The 15,137-nt window shown below is 47.0% G+C and overlaps 3 protein-coding genes across 3 annotated transcripts in view; all 3 read right to left on the reverse strand.

Annotated features, from left to right (window-relative positions):
* LOC310760745 (uncharacterized protein) overlaps nucleotides 1-4,402 on the reverse strand; it is a 47,311-nt gene extending 42,909 nt beyond the window's left edge. The window contains exon 1 of the mRNA XM_083609874.1: nucleotides 4,281-4,402. The gene's annotated coding sequence lies outside the window, so the exon portion shown is untranslated. The remainder of the gene's footprint in view (nucleotides 1-4,280) is intronic.
* The window catches only part of LOC310761883 (uncharacterized protein), a gene marked incomplete at its 3' end in the record, with an annotated part of 95,645 nt that overhangs the window by 9,924 nt on the left and 70,584 nt on the right, over nucleotides 1-15,137 (reverse strand). The gene's annotated exons all lie outside the window — the stretch shown is intronic.
* The window catches only part of LOC310760733 (uncharacterized protein), a 73,605-nt gene continuing 71,054 nt past the window's right edge, over nucleotides 12,587-15,137 (reverse strand). Inside the window, exon 7 of the mRNA XM_083609815.1 lies at nucleotides 12,587-14,507. Coding sequence (XP_083465941.1) covers nucleotides 13,069-14,507 — 1,439 coding nt within the window. The 3' untranslated portion in view covers nucleotides 12,587-13,068. The remainder of the gene's footprint in view (nucleotides 14,508-15,137) is intronic.

The raw sequence follows: 15,137 nt of genomic DNA on the forward strand, positions 1-15,137 counted from the left end.
ACAACTGAACAGTCAGAAATAAAAGGATGTAAATAGCTTTCTGACTATCTCCTTTCGCTTGCTGGTATGCAAGGATGGAGGGGGTGTGCATTTTCCACGCTGGGAAATGTCGCCTATCAAGATTTCCCTGGACTGCGGGGATACCAGCCAGAGGAGATCACCGGTAAGAAGCTCCGGGAGCTGGGAGAGAGGCCAGCTTCTCCCGAGGGGACTGGTTTGCCAACACTGGCAACATTCAGAAGGCTGGTATGACAGAGTTATACGGGCAGGAAATCCCACACTTCACAGCTGGAGTTTACTCTTTATTAGCAAGAACATAGACTTGGCTGAATTTCAGACCTTATGAGAACAACAACTCATTCCCTGAGCGTCTTCCTTAACTAAATCAGTTGCCGAGAGTGAAGGCCCCTGGCTCCCCACAGCTTTCCAAGTCCCCTCCTCTCTGGGGTTTCTGGCAAGCGATTGAACAGTGCGCCAGTGTGCAGTCTGCCTTTGCTCCTCCATTGTCAGACGTCTCCTGGCTCTGAGAGACAAGCAGGGAGGGGGGCTTCTGGCAGAAGGAGAGGGAGCCACCGGTGGCTCCTCCTTCTCCTGACTCACCTCTGCCTCTCAACCTCCCTCCTCCCACTCGCCTCCTTCCTCTTCTGCCTCTGATTCTGGACTGCATTCTGCCTCAGAGTCTCCCAGCTCACCAAGCCCTGTTGCCCCTTCAGCTTCTGACACCTCCTCTTCCCAGGCTTCTCCCTCTTCTCCCTCTGACCGCCCATCCTTCCTCCACCTCCACTCCTTCGGCTCTGAGCCGTCTTCCCTTCCTGGTTCCCTGGCTGCTTCCTCCCACCATTCCTCTGTGCCCAACCAGTCCATGACATTGCTCCATCCCTCGGCCTCTTTCCCCACAAGGCAGTTTCCCCTGACCTGATCTGGTGCCACAGCCGCTGTTTCACTTCTGCCCCCATGAAAAGATAAATATGGAGGTCTTGTTGGCTTCATTCTTTCATCTGCCTCATAGGAATCCAGGTCCATTTCTGCAAAACGATCCCTTTTCTGAAAGAAAAACAAGGATTCAAAACTAAATGAATGGTGAGAAATGTTAGAAAGAGAATGACAAAGACAGAATCTTTAAGGGTGTTAGATCTCATTCCCAGGTAAAGAATGGGCCAAAAGTAGAGCATTATGGGATGTTCTCTGTCCAGTTTGGAGCCCCTTGGGAGTATCCAGAGGAAAGTCTCTCTCACCTGTTTTCTCTCTGCCTGCTTTCTCTCCTCTGCCTGACTCAGGAGGTAACCTTCGGCCAGCGACACCGCCTGGGAACTGGTCTCCGCTCCACAGTCCCTCACCCAGCTCTCCATCTCCGGTGGAAGGACAGCCAGGAACTGCTCCAAGATCACCAGGTCCAGCACCTCAGCTTTCGTGTGCCTTTCTGGCTTCAGCCACTGATGGTCAAGGTGGTAGAGTTGGCTGCAAACCTCTCGGGGTCCTTTGGCCTCCTGGAAGCAGAACTGCCTCAACTGCTGGCTCTGCACCTCTGAGCGGAGGGTGTCCTCCTCTACCAGGATCTTCTGCCCAGAGTTTTCCCAGAATCCCCCACTGCTCCCAGTTTGGATGGCATGGCCTCTTCCTGCTTCAGGGCCAGCTGTGTCTCGCTCATCCATCTGTGCTCTCAGGAAGCCTCTGAGAGATCGGAAGGAACCCTTTGGTCTTCTGCCAAGTTCTGTCTGTCTGAATGAAAAGCTCTAGCAAATTCTACAAAGCAAATACATTGTTCTGTTACAAAAGCTGTACAATATCAGGAGAAGAAAAAGGTTCCCTGAGCAAGCATGGATGAGTCTTGCTAGGAACCAGGGTAGGACTGCACCACAGCCCAGACTCTGAGCTATCTTTCAAAAAAGGAGGAGGAGGAGGAGAAGGAGGAGGAGATGTAGGTCTCTAGAAGGGAGATTGTGGAAACGTGGAGGCAAGCGAAGAGATTAATGCGAGGTGAATCAGCCTGGTTGCTCCTTCCTTCCAGTCAATGCATGAAATCAGAACTGATTGACAAGGGAGTCATTGGTTCCTAGTGAAAAATGACTACGTGTGTTGAATCTGAATCTCCTTTCTTGTAGCTTGAAGACATTGGTTGGAATCCTGCGCCCAGGTGACATGGCTCTCCTAAAGGCCGGCCTCACTATACACTGCCTTTGTTGATCTAAAAGCAGCCTTTGATACAGTCTCCAGAACCAGACTCTGGGACAGACTACAGGGTACCTACATAGAATTAAGAGCTTCTGCTCTTAATTCAGGCACTGCATGCAAACACGGCTCTTAGAGTCAGGTGTAGCCGCCTAGGACACCTAACGGACCCTATTAAAACCTCTAAAGGAGTCAGGCCAGGGTGCCTATTGGCCCCTCTACTATTCAATTTCTATCTAAATAATTTAGTATCTGCACTCCATGACTCAGAACTCCACCCTCCGAAGCTCGCAAATCGGCATATTTCGGTCCTGCTATATGCCTACGATGCAGTAATTCTATCTAGAACCCCCAGTGGACTCAAAAGAGCACTAAGAAAGCTCGCAGCATACTGTGAAACTGAATGTCTCAAAATCAACTATCAAAAGACCAAGATACTCGCTTTGGGGGCAAAACCAAAGCTTAAAAGCTGGGAACTCCAAGGCCATAAATTAGAACAAGTCACAAACTATAAGTATCTAGGAATGGTGGTACAGGCCTCAGGAGCCAACAAACTACACATAAACTCCATCGGGAGTTCAGCGGAAAAACCAGCAAATTGTATCCTTAAATTTTTCAGAGCACAAGGGGGCTTCTTCGTTCCCGCAGCTCGAAAACTATACAAGGCCAAAACTTTGGCACAACTCCTTTATGGTTCCTTTTTGCCCCCGCCTTCCTCGGCTTCCTCCCCCCTTGAGAGAGTTCAATCTGGACTTCTTAGAGCTCTCCTCCAAGTGCCCAGATGTGTCTCAAACGCATGGGTCAGATTGGAAACGGGGATGATGAGAGTGGAGGCTAGCATCTGCCTAACATCAATCTACAAATGGCTGACATTGAATCTGCTCCCCCGAGGGATAGCCCCACTGACCCTCTGTGACCAATTCCAGTCAGGCTGGCAGACTGCAGTTCTGAACACTTGGGCCAGGCCAAAGCCACGGTCAGGCAAAGAATATTAGACACCGAGAGACAACAGGACTGCACAAGGTGCCCCGACCATAAAATTGGAGAAATCGAGAAATATATAGCTGCACCGGCAGAATATCTCTTCTTTCTCGCATCTAGAAATGCAAGAAGGGCCTTTACACTTGCCAGAAGCTCGGCTCTTCCCTCGCTGGTCCTGGATGGAGTCTTTAGAAAAGTCCCGTATGCTCAGAGACTTTTCACCTGCCCATTGGGAGAGATAGGAAGCCAAAACACTTGTTCTTTAGACAGTCCCTTGTACGAAGAGGCACGTAGTAAGACCATTGATCCCCTGCTGGTGAGGCTCGCTGACCTCCCGCAAAAGCAAAAATTTGACCTTTTCCTGTTAGGCAAAGACCAAAAGAAGACCTGGATGGTCGCCAGATTCTGTGTACGGATCTGTAGGCGCAGACCATCTCCCAACTCAAAATAGTCCGTCATGAAAATCCCCAAACTCGGTTTCATGGGTGACTCTGAGTCAACTCCCTGGGATAGTTTGTTGGTGTACATTGTTTTTAAATTTATTGTTGTACATAAATTGCCTGTTTTAGTTCTGTGACTGTACCCCCAAGTGTGTTTTATAAGCTGGTCTCTGACCGTAATAAATTATCTAATCTGACATGGCTCTCCTGTCTCCTCTCTGTCTCCTCCTCTCCAACTAAACATACCCAGCTCCTCATAAAGCTTGGCTTGATCTGCTTGGCTGGCCTCCTCTGCCAATAAGGAGAAAGGAAGAAGGGAAACAGACAAAGAGGTTTTGGAGCAACCATTCCTACACGTTTCCTCTGTTGTGCAATGACGCTGACCCGTGTCACACACAGCAGAAGTCCTACTGATAGCCTTATTTAAAGAAGCTAGATTTCTATCTGCTAGATTTCCCAGGGGGCTCTGAATAATTTTTTTCTGGAAGGGGGGGCAGTAACTTCCTCCCCTCCCCCCCCAAAAGATCTAAAGGAAGGAGACAGTTCCTGCGACCTCGCCCCTCCCTGGCAGGACCCCCTGCTCCCTGGGGCTCCCCCTCCCCACATGAGCCACCCTCCCCTGCTGCAGCCCTGGGACCCCCCCCCCTTCTCCCCACTGCACCCTCCTGGGGGGAGGAAGAAGAGACTCACCAGATCCCCGTGGAAGAGAGCAATGCAGCATTTGCAGCAGAGGAAAGCAACCCCCCCTTGCAGGAAGGGGAGGGAGGGGCTTTTCCTCTGGAGGACCTGGCCCCCCTTTACTTCCTGTCCTCTCTAGGAATGCAGCTCGGTTCCCTTTAACCCTTGCAAAGCCGAGTCCACCCTGCTCAGTCCTCTCTGCCTTTTCTCTCCTGCATTGCACAATCCCAGAGATGCTTATTTTATTTTTGCTCTTGGTTGGTCTGTGATCCGCTCCCTCCCTTGGGCAGAAACTGGAGGAAGAGGTTGCAGGGAAGAGGGGGTTGCAGGAAGCGAGGAACCTCATCCTAGAATGGGAGGGAGCCCTAAGGGTCATCTATTCCAGCCCCCCTGCAAGGCAGGAATCTCAGCCAAAGCATCCACCCTCTGCTTCAAAACCTCCAAGGAAGGAGAGTCCGCCATCTCCCAAGGGATTCTGCTGCTCTTCCCGTCAGAAGAAACTGCTTTCTGGTCCTCTGGGTCCCTTATTCTGGGTGCTCCCCTCTAGGGCAGGAGAAAACAAGCTGGCTCCCTCTTCCATGGGTCAGCCCTCCAGATATTGAGAGGTGGCTCCCAGGTCTCCATCCAGCCAGATCTCAGCTGAGGGAGGAACAGGAAGACACGCTGTTCCTGCCTCTCCTGGGACTATACATTGCTGAGCTGAAAAATGCAGAAAAGTGCACATTTTGAAGGCTTTGGGCACGTTTTGTTAATGGAAAAATCTGAGGGTTCCCTTGGACAAAAAAAAAAGGACACCAGCCGGGAATACCAGAGCTAAACAGCAGCCAGTAGGCTTGGTCTTGATTGAAGACTGTGGCGACAGGACTCCCACCTGCCACAAGGTGGAACAAGATGGATGCCCAGAACAAGAGAGCCCCCAAACATTTATCAGCTGCTAATCCCCATGTTATACGACCCCAACTATATCACTAATACATCATGGTTACATCATGAAAGGAGAGGTCTGGTGGCAGCAATCTGAGCATCCTGGACCCTGCCCCATGGTCCCTGTAAAGGTAGAGGGACCCTGTCCATTTGTTCCAGTCATGGCCGACTCTGGGGTTGCGGCGCTCATCTTGCTTCTGGGTCATGTGGCCAGTATGACTAAGCCGCTTCTGGCGAACCAGAGCAGTGCACGGAAACGCCGTTTCCCTTCCCAACGGAGCGGTACCTATTTATTTACTTGCTCTTTGACGTGCTTTCAAACTGCTAGGTTGGCAAGAGCAGGGACTGAGCAACGGGAGCTCACCCGGTCGCGGGGATTTGAACCGCCGTCCTTCTGATCTGCAAGTCCTAGGCTCTGTGGTTTAACCCACAGCGCCACCTGCGTCCCTTATGGTTCCCTTTGCCCTCCACCAAACACCCATCGAGTGTAACAAAAGAGATATTTACATTTCCCTGTTTCCCAGCCAAGTCAATCACACCCTTTTGTCTTCCTCTCGTTTTATTATTTCTGGATGCCAGGGATTATCCCTCAGGCAGAGGGGCTGCTGAGTAGCTGAGCTCGCATGTCTATATGAATTTCTGGAGTTTCCCCTGTGAGCTGGTACATAGATACATTTATCAGTGAATTCTTACATTTGGTATTGTGCAGCAGAGGCGCTTTGAGCAGATAGGAAGAAACTGTGATGAAGTGTTTTGTGGGGACAAATCACAAAAGTCACAAAAGTGATTTTACCTGCAGGTGAATCCCGGAATTAGCCAATCACATGGGGCCCACTGTGTAAATAATGTATATAAAGCAGACATTCTGGGGGAACTTCCATTCCTCCACACCACTGTGAGCTGAATAAAGAGCATGAAATCCACACTCAACTCACCGTATATTTCAATCGGAGAGCCTTCAAGGTGCTGTAGCACCCTGCTTGTGGTTAACGCTTAGCTGGAAAGAAGTATTCAACGCAGCAATAGAGAAATTAAAATAATAATTTATTTGTCAGATAAATAAATGATAGGCACAGTGGTATATGGTTACCAAAAGCTCTGCCCCCTCCAGCCCTGATGGCCAGCACTTATATTTCCTCAGCCCAGCCCCCTTGCTCCTCCTTTGGCTGCCTCTGTCCAATCAGCCTAGTTGAAATTCCTATTGGCTGTTTACTAGAACCAATCATAAAAGATACACCCATTTCCTATTACCTTTTATGGGACACAAAGAGCTATATTTCCTTCTATCCATAAATGGCAGACAAGTAGCCATATATCTTACATTTGCCTGACAAGGCACCTTAATTAACATTTCACCTTTTGCCCTATTCACTGCAAAACAGATGGCTAAAACAGATGGTGCATGGTTTTTAATTTCACTTTAAACAGAGATCTTGGGTTCACCTTCTCACACACCATCAATGAAATAAGAATCTAACATAAGAATCTAACATTTCATACTTTCTAAATCCTTTGCATAATTACATCTAAGCCAATATATTTCATACATAACATATATAGATTTTTAGAAAAAAAGGCCTTTTCGAAGTAAAAACGAACTTAGTAAAAAGGAAACAGCTTCAGAGAGAAGCCTCTTCGGTTTGCAACCCCCCCCTTTCCCCAGCCAGCTGCTGTTTCCATTAGCTCTTGCCCTTTAACCTTAGGAAGATGTGGCTGAGTCTGATGGGAGGCACAATAATTCTTACTATTTACCAACTCTTAATTAGTGTTTTTGCAGCTTGGTTGTATTCTGTAATATGTATGGTCAGTATGACCTTTTGCTCCTAGCCTGTAATTTCCTTTTACAACTTTGAGAAACGTGTCTCCTGCAATAAATCGGGGGGGGGGGGGCCTTGATCAAGAAGATAAACAACTGCCAGAGTACTCAGCCAGCTGCTTAATGCCTGGCATGAAACACACAAGCACCTGCAAATATATTTTTTAAGCTCAGTTTAAAATGCAGGTCTTGATCAGATGCCTCAGTGCCACACAGGACTGTTAACAAGCCCCCCCCCCAAAAAAAACACCCCTGTGATCATCTTCTAGCTTGGTTTCTTTCCCCTTCCCGTTCCCTGATTCCCACAGAGAGAAGGGGAGACAAGTGACAACAGGAGCCACCTCCTGGCCAAGACATTCCCATGGGAGAGAGTTGCTGGAGGCAGGGGTGGGACCTGTTGGCCGTGAATATCTGGATTGGCTAAGCAGATGAAATGGACAGAAGCATCTCAGCCAGTGGGAAAGGCAGCCATATTGACTATGGCAGGCATAGGCAAACTCGGCCCTCCAGATGTTTTGGGACTACAATTCCCATCATCCCTGACCACTGGATCTGTTAGCTAGGGATGATGGGAGTTGTAGTCCCAAAACATCTGGAGGGCCGAGTTTGGGGGTGCCTGCACTATGGGTTGTGGACTCTCCATCATTGGCGGTCTTCACATACCTGTCAACTGTCCTGCTTTGAGTGGGACGTCCTGCAATTCCAGAAGCCACCCTGGCTTCTGATTGGCTCCCAGGATGTCCTGTTTTGGCTCCCGTGAAACTGTGGCCCCAAAAGACACCCATTTTGGGGGGTCCTTGCTCTCGCGTGAGTTACGTGACTCATTCAGGAGCGTGGCCCCAAAAGTCACGGGTCCCAATTTCCCTCTGCAACATGTTGGAGGGTAGGCAGAGTTTGGGAGGACACCTCTATTAATACTACTACTATTTGCCCAGCACCATAAGTTCCTTGTTTGATGATGTTTTTATGTTATAAAGGGCTCTGAGTTCCGCCTTCTGGAGTGCCAAGTCCTTTTGAGAGAACTGCTGTGGAGCTGAGATGAAGGAGGAGAGACCATTTCCTCTCCACCCAGCAAAGTTGTGGAACTCCAGGAAGACACAACCTGAAAGACAGTGCGCTATTTTATTAATTTTTTTTATAATTGCTTATGTTATATAATGTTATAATTTATTGTAATTTTCATAAAATGTATACACTGCTTGATTGTAAACACACACACAAACACACTTTCAAAATGTTTTTTTAAATATTTTTATTAGTAATTTCAACATAACATTTTATCAAAATACATATCATCCTTAAATTCCCCCCCTTATTTTTCCCCTCTCCAAAAAACCTGACCCACCCTCCCCTCCCCAGACTTCCCTCAGCTCCTCTCTCTGGTTTATCAACATATGTTATTTTCTGCATGTTACAAAACTGTACAGATCCTTAATTTATCTATCTAAATGTTATCAATAAAAAGTTTGTAAATGTTTATTCAAAACCTGCCAAGGAGTCCAGTTCATTTTGTTGCTTCTGTAAGTACTTTGTAAAGGGTTCCCATTCACCTTTAAAACCACAGTTATCCTTGTCACGTAGTTTGTGTGTCAATTTTGGCAATTCTCTGATTTCCATCAATTTCTCTTGCCATAGTTCTTTAGTCGGGATTTCCTCATTCTTCCATCCTTGTGCTGTTAAGACTCTTGCCGTCGTTGTTGCTTACATAAAGATATTTTTCAGTTTCCTTGGCAGGTCTTTTCCTACAATCCCTAACAAGAATGCTTCAGGTTTTTAAACAAATGTTAATTGGAACATTTTCTTCAACTCATTATATATCATTTCCCAAAACTTTTTGATTTCATTACAATCCTACCACATATGGTAAAAAGTCCCATCTCTTTCTTTACACTTCCAACACATATTTGAGCTGGTTTTGTTCATTCTTCCTAACTGCACTGGTGTCATATAGCATCTATATATCATCTTCATATAATTTTCTTTCAGCAAGGAACACTCTGTGAATTTTAAATTGGTTTTCCATAACCTTTCCCAATCTTCCACAATAATATTATGACCTATATCTTGTGCCCATTTAATCATAACTGGTTTCACCTCTTCGTCTTTCGTCTCCCATTCTAACAGAATACCGTATGTGCCTTTCAGCAGTTGGAATCTAAGTCTCTCCTGTATTTGTCAAAGGACTCTCTGAAATTCTGATGTTAGCCTGTATCTCATTTTCGTGTATGTAAAGGAAATGCCCTCTGGGAATTCTCATTTATATCTAATGTCAGCTCTCCTGAGTGCTATTGTTAAATATCTATATTTAGTTCTTCTAAGTCTCAATTTCAGTGGAATCTCTCTAAAGATATCTACTTTTTGTCTGGCAACCACATGATTTTTTTCAAAAACTGTTCTGAAGGATTGCGTCCTTCACTCTTTTTGTTACTAGTGTTAATAAAACATCTGGCTGCCTCCGTTCTCAATTTTCACACGATCTATTTCTGAAACAGCTCCCAACCAATCTTTGCTTTCTCCCATCCATTCTGAAATTTTCTGTGTGACATATGTCTCCAATATGTCTGCGTGACATATGTCTACATACGCTTCAGGCTACAGACTTTGCTACCCCAGAAATAGTACCTCAGGTTAAGAACTTTGCTTCAGGATGAGAACAGAAATCGTGCTCCGGCGGCCCCATTCGCTAAAGTGGTGCTTTAGGTTAAGAACAGTTTCAGGTTAAGAACAGACCTCCAGAACAAATTAAGTTCTTAACCGGAGGTACCACTGTACAGACACAGCTTCTCTTACACTCCCTCCTCTCATAATCAGTTGTTACACTTCAGGTATCCAGAATAAACGCTAAAAGGCTTAACTCTGTTTCTGCTGCTTCTCTCTCATTCCCTTCCTTAGTTAGGACAGGACAGCCCAGCTTCCTTCATGGCTTCATACTTTGGTCCGTGAGCGAGGGGCCACTTTTCCTCGGATCCCCTCTCTCTTAGCATTCCCTCTCCCGAGGTATTTTCCTTTGTATGCCAGACCCAGGGGATCCTCTGAGTCCTATTTACTGACACAGAAATCTCCTTTTCCTAGAAAATCTCTCCCCTCCCGAATGGAAGGAGACCCCAGAAGAAGTCTTCCCACAGCTTCTCCCTCCAGATTAAGTCTCATCTGAACACTCTCTCCAGACCCTCAACATGGACTTCCAATCTCAACTACGACTGTTAATAGAGGATGAGCTGCCTCACTTCATGAAATTAAAACCTCGCTCCTTCAAAGTATTAGAGTTCAAAGACTGTGATAAAAATGAAAAAAGAGCAAAGGGAGAACAATATTGTGGTTCTCAAATGATGGATAACATAGGTTACTACAGGAGAAAGAAAATAAAATGATAATTATTATTAATATTTATTCTTTATACCACACCCATCAAACATTAAAAGCTTCCCTAAACAGGGCTGCCTTCAGATGTCTTCTAAAAGTCTGGTAGTTGTTGTTCTCTTTGACATCTGGTGGGAGGGCGTTCCACAGGGAGGGCACCACTACCGAAAAGGCCCTCTGGCTGGTTCCCAGTAACTTAGCTTCTCGCAGTGAGGTAACCTCCAGAAGGCCCTCGGTGCTGGACCTCAGTGTCTGGGTAGAACTTCAAAGGTAGCCCCACGTAGAGCGCACTGCAGCAGTCCAAGCGGGAGATGAGCAGAGCATGCACCACTCTGGCGAGACAGTCCGCAGGCAGATAGGGTCTCAGCCTGTGTACCAGATGGAGCTGGTAAACAGCTGCCCTGGACACAGATTTGACCTGTGCCTCCATCGACAGCTATGAGTCCAAAATGACTCCCAGGCTGCGCACCTGGTCCTTCAGGGGCACAGTTACCCCATTCAGGACCAGGGAGTCCTCCATACCTGCCCCCTCCTGTCCCCCAAAACAGTACTTCTGTCTTGTCAACCTCAATCTGTTAGCTGCCATCCATCCTCCAACCACCTCCACACACACACACAGGACCTTCACCGCCTTCACTGGTTCTGATTTGAAAGAGAGGTAGAGCTGGGTGTCATCCGCATACTGATGAACACCAAGTCCAAACCCCCTGATGATCTCTCCCAGCGGCTGCATGTAGAAGTTGAAAAGCATGGGGGAGAGGATGGATCCCTGAGGCACCCCACAAGTGAGAGCCCAGGGGTCTGAACACTCATCCCCCACCACCACTTTCTGAACACAGCCCAGGGGGGAAGGAGCGGAACCACTGTATGACAGTGCCCCCAGCTTCCAGCCCCTCAAGACGGTCCAGAAGGATGTTATGGTCGATGGTATCAAACGCCGCTGAGAGATCCAGCAGAACTAGGAAACAGCTCTCACCTTTGTCCCTAGCCCGCCGGAGATCATCAACCAGTGCGACCAAGACAGTTTCAAGTCCCATGTTGAGGCCTGAATCCCGTCTGGAAGGGATCCAAATGGTCCGCTTCCTCCAGGCGTGCCTGGAGTTGTTCAGCAACCACTCGCTCAATCACCTTGCCCAAGAATGGAGGATTTGAGACTGGGCGATAGTTGGCCATCGTGGCCACATCCAAAGATGGGTCCGGGAAGGCTCCCTCACGGAGGGAAGCTTTCACCACCCCACGAAGCCCATCGCCCAGCCCTTCTTGGCCAGCTTTTATAAGCCAGGATGGACAAGGATCAAGGAGACAAGTGGTTGGTTTCTCTCGTCCAAGCAGCTTGTCCACATCCTCGGGGGTAACAGATTGGAATTGATCCAACTTGACTAGACAGGACTCTAGCACTCTCCTGCCCTGCTCCCACGGTGGAGTCTACGTCTTCTTGAATCGGAGCAACTTTGTCCGCAAAAATCTTTGCAAAATCATTGCAGGAGATCATGTGGCCTGTACTGGGCCCTAATGGAGCAGGTGGTACTGCTAAATTGTGAACCACCTGAAAGAGTCTCCTGCTGCTGTTTTCCGCAGATGTAATAGAGGCGGTGAAGAAAGTCTTCTTGGCTGTCGCTATCACCACTTGGTAGGCTCAACATTCAGCTCTAACCCGTGTCCGGTCAGCTTCAGAATGGGTTATCCGCCACCGGCGCTCTAGCCATCTCAGCGATTGTTTCATCACCCTCAGCTCCGAAGAAAACCACGGGGCTGTCCGGGCTCCATGCAATCGGAGAGGGCGCTTCGGAGCCAGTCAATAGCCCTGGTTAACTCCACATTTCAGCGGGCCACCAGAAATTAGCTGAAAGGCCATCAACATGGGATAAAACATCCCCTACCACTCTCTGGAAACCATTTGGATCCATTAAGGGGCGGACCATCTGAATCGGTCCCACCTCCCTGCAGGAGGGGAAGGTTCGCGGAGAAGTCCAGTTGCACCAGGAAGTGATCTGACCATGGCACTTCTTTAGTTTCGCTTTTACTTAGTGTTAGATCACCAACATCCATAGAGGTGAACACCAGGTCTAAGTTATGTCCGCGGCTATGAGTTGGGCCAAACATATTCAGGGAAAGCCCCATGGAGGCCATGCTTTCCACGAAGTCCCAAGTGGCCCCTTGTAATAATAATAATAGTAAATTTTATTTATATCCCGTCCTCCCCGGCCGAAGCCGGGCTCAGGGCGGCTAACAACACTAAAACAGTGCAACTGTTGTAAGGTCATGTCGGCGTGGATGTTAAAATCCCCTAGGACAACCAAACTAGGTGTCTCCAGGAGAACATCCGCCACGACCTGGAGCAGCTCAGGCAGGGAATCCTTGGTGCGGTGTGGAGGTCGGTACACCAAAAGGAATCCTGTACTGCCCCTATTGCCCAACTTCCAGAACATGCACTCGGAGAACTGGGTCTTCCCAATACGACGCCTGCTCCACAGGGTAGGACACAAACAAATGCCTTCAAGTTTTGTTTTTTTAAAAAAAGACTGACTAAACATGCGGAAGAACTTTTTGACAGCAAGAGCTGTTAGTGGATTGGACTCCCTTGGGAGTGCTGGAATTTCCATTCTTTGAAGTTTTCAAATGAAGTTGGATGGTCATCTGTCATGGATGCTTTACTTGCTATGCCTGCATCACAAGGGGTGGAATATATTGCACCAGGGATCACTTCAAGCTCAAAAATTCTACAATTCCGTGATTCTCCCCGGTATGAATTCTTTGATGGGAAGTGAGATTGGAGCTCTGACTGAAGCTCTTTCCACATTCCACACACTGATAGGGTTTCTCCCCTGTATGAATTCTTTGATGGGAAGTGAGAGAGGAGCTCTGACTGAAGCTCTTTCCACATTCCCCACACTGATAGGGTTTCTCCCCTGTATGAATTCTTTGATGGGAAGTGAGATGGGAGCTCATACTGAAGCTCTTTCCACATTCCACACACTGATAGGGTTTCTCCCCTGTATGAATTCTTTGATGGGAAGTGAGACTGCAGCTCATACTGAAGCTCTTTCCACATTCCATGCACTGATAGGGTTTCTCCCCTGTATGAATTCTTTGATGGGAAGTGAGACTGGAGCTCATACTGAAGCTCTTTCCACATTCCACACACTGATAGGGTTTCTCCCTTGTATGAATTCTTTGATGGGAAGTGAGATTGGAGCTATCAGTGAAGCTCTTTCCACATTCCACACACTGATAGGGTTTCTCCCCGGTATGAATTCTTTGATGTTTAGTGAGATCGGAGCTTCTACTGAAGCTCTTTCCACATTCCACACACTGATAGGGTTTCTCCCCTGCATGAATCATCTGATGGGAAGTGAGACTGGAGCTCATCCTGAAGCTCTTTCCACATTCCATGCACTGATAGGGTTTCTCCCCTGTATGAATTCTTTGATGGGAAATGCGATGGGAGCTCATACTGAAGCTCTTTCCACATTCATTGCACTGATAGGGTTTCTCCCCTGTATGAATTCTTTGATGTTTAGTGAGATCGGAGCTCATACTGAAGCTCTTTCCACATTCCATACACAGATAGGGTTTCTCCCCTGTATGAATTCTTTGATGTTTAGTGAGATCGTCGCTTCTACTGAAGCTCTTTCCACATTCCATGCACTGATAGGGTTTCTCCCCTGTATGAATTATTTGATGGGAAGTAAGATTGTAGCTTATACTGAAGCTCTTTCCACATTCCATACACTTATAGGGTTTCTCCCCTGTATGAATTCTTTGATGTTTAGTCAGATTGTAGCTCCTACTGAAGCTCTTTCCACATTCCATACACAGATAGGGTTTCTCCCCTGTATGAATTCTCTGATGGGAAGTGAGACTGGAGCTCTGACTGAAGCTCTTTCCACATTCTATACACTGATAGGGTTTCTCCCCTGTATGAATTCTTTGATGGGAAGTGAGATTGGAGCTGCTACTGAAGCTCTTTCCACATTCCATGCACTGATAGGTATTCTTTCCAATGAGATTTCGTTGATGGGAACTGGAATCGGAGCTCTGACTGCAGCTCTTTCCACATTCCAAATTTTTACGTGACTTCTCCACTCTGCAGATTGTGTTGTGGTCACCTTTGTTCTTGATTTCAAATTCATCACAATCTGCAATGGAGAGAAAAAGGGATTAGAGCCTCAGGAACAAATGGAGTCCTCAGTTAGGGAATAATGCTCATTAAATTTGTTGTAGAGAAGGCAGTTGGCTGTGTGTTTATTACCTTTGTTATTTGTAATAAACCAATGTATTTATTATTGGATTCTAATCGTTGGTTGAATGTTGCTTTGTTTGAAGTAAGTTACTCATTTTATAAATTTTGTACTTTTTGTAAAAATTTTGTAGTTTTTTCATTGGTTTAGATGCTATTATTACTGTTTCATGTTTATACAGTAGCACCTCGGGTTACGTAACCCTCAGGTTATATAAACATCAGCTTATGAAAGCGACAAATCCATGCGCATGCGCAGAACAGTGATCCTCAGTTTGTGTAAACCTCGGGATCTGGTCAGACCTCCGGAACGGATCCCATTCGCAACCAGAGGTACCACTGTATATGTGTTGGAAGCTTCCCAGATTGGCTGGGGCAACCCAACCAGATGGTCAGGGTATAAATAAAAATTATTATTATTGCTATTATTATCACTGCTAGTACTACCTAAGATTCAATCAGCCTGGCTCTTCTCTGGGGCAGATGTTGTTTGGCCCAGTCATGGCATCCCCTCCATCTCCAGTGTCAG

The sequence above is a fragment of the Podarcis filfolensis genome, assembly GCF_964270895.1.
Source record: "Podarcis filfolensis genome assembly, chromosome: 4".
In the NCBI taxonomy this organism is placed as follows: domain Eukaryota; kingdom Metazoa; phylum Chordata; class Lepidosauria; order Squamata; family Lacertidae; genus Podarcis; species Podarcis filfolensis.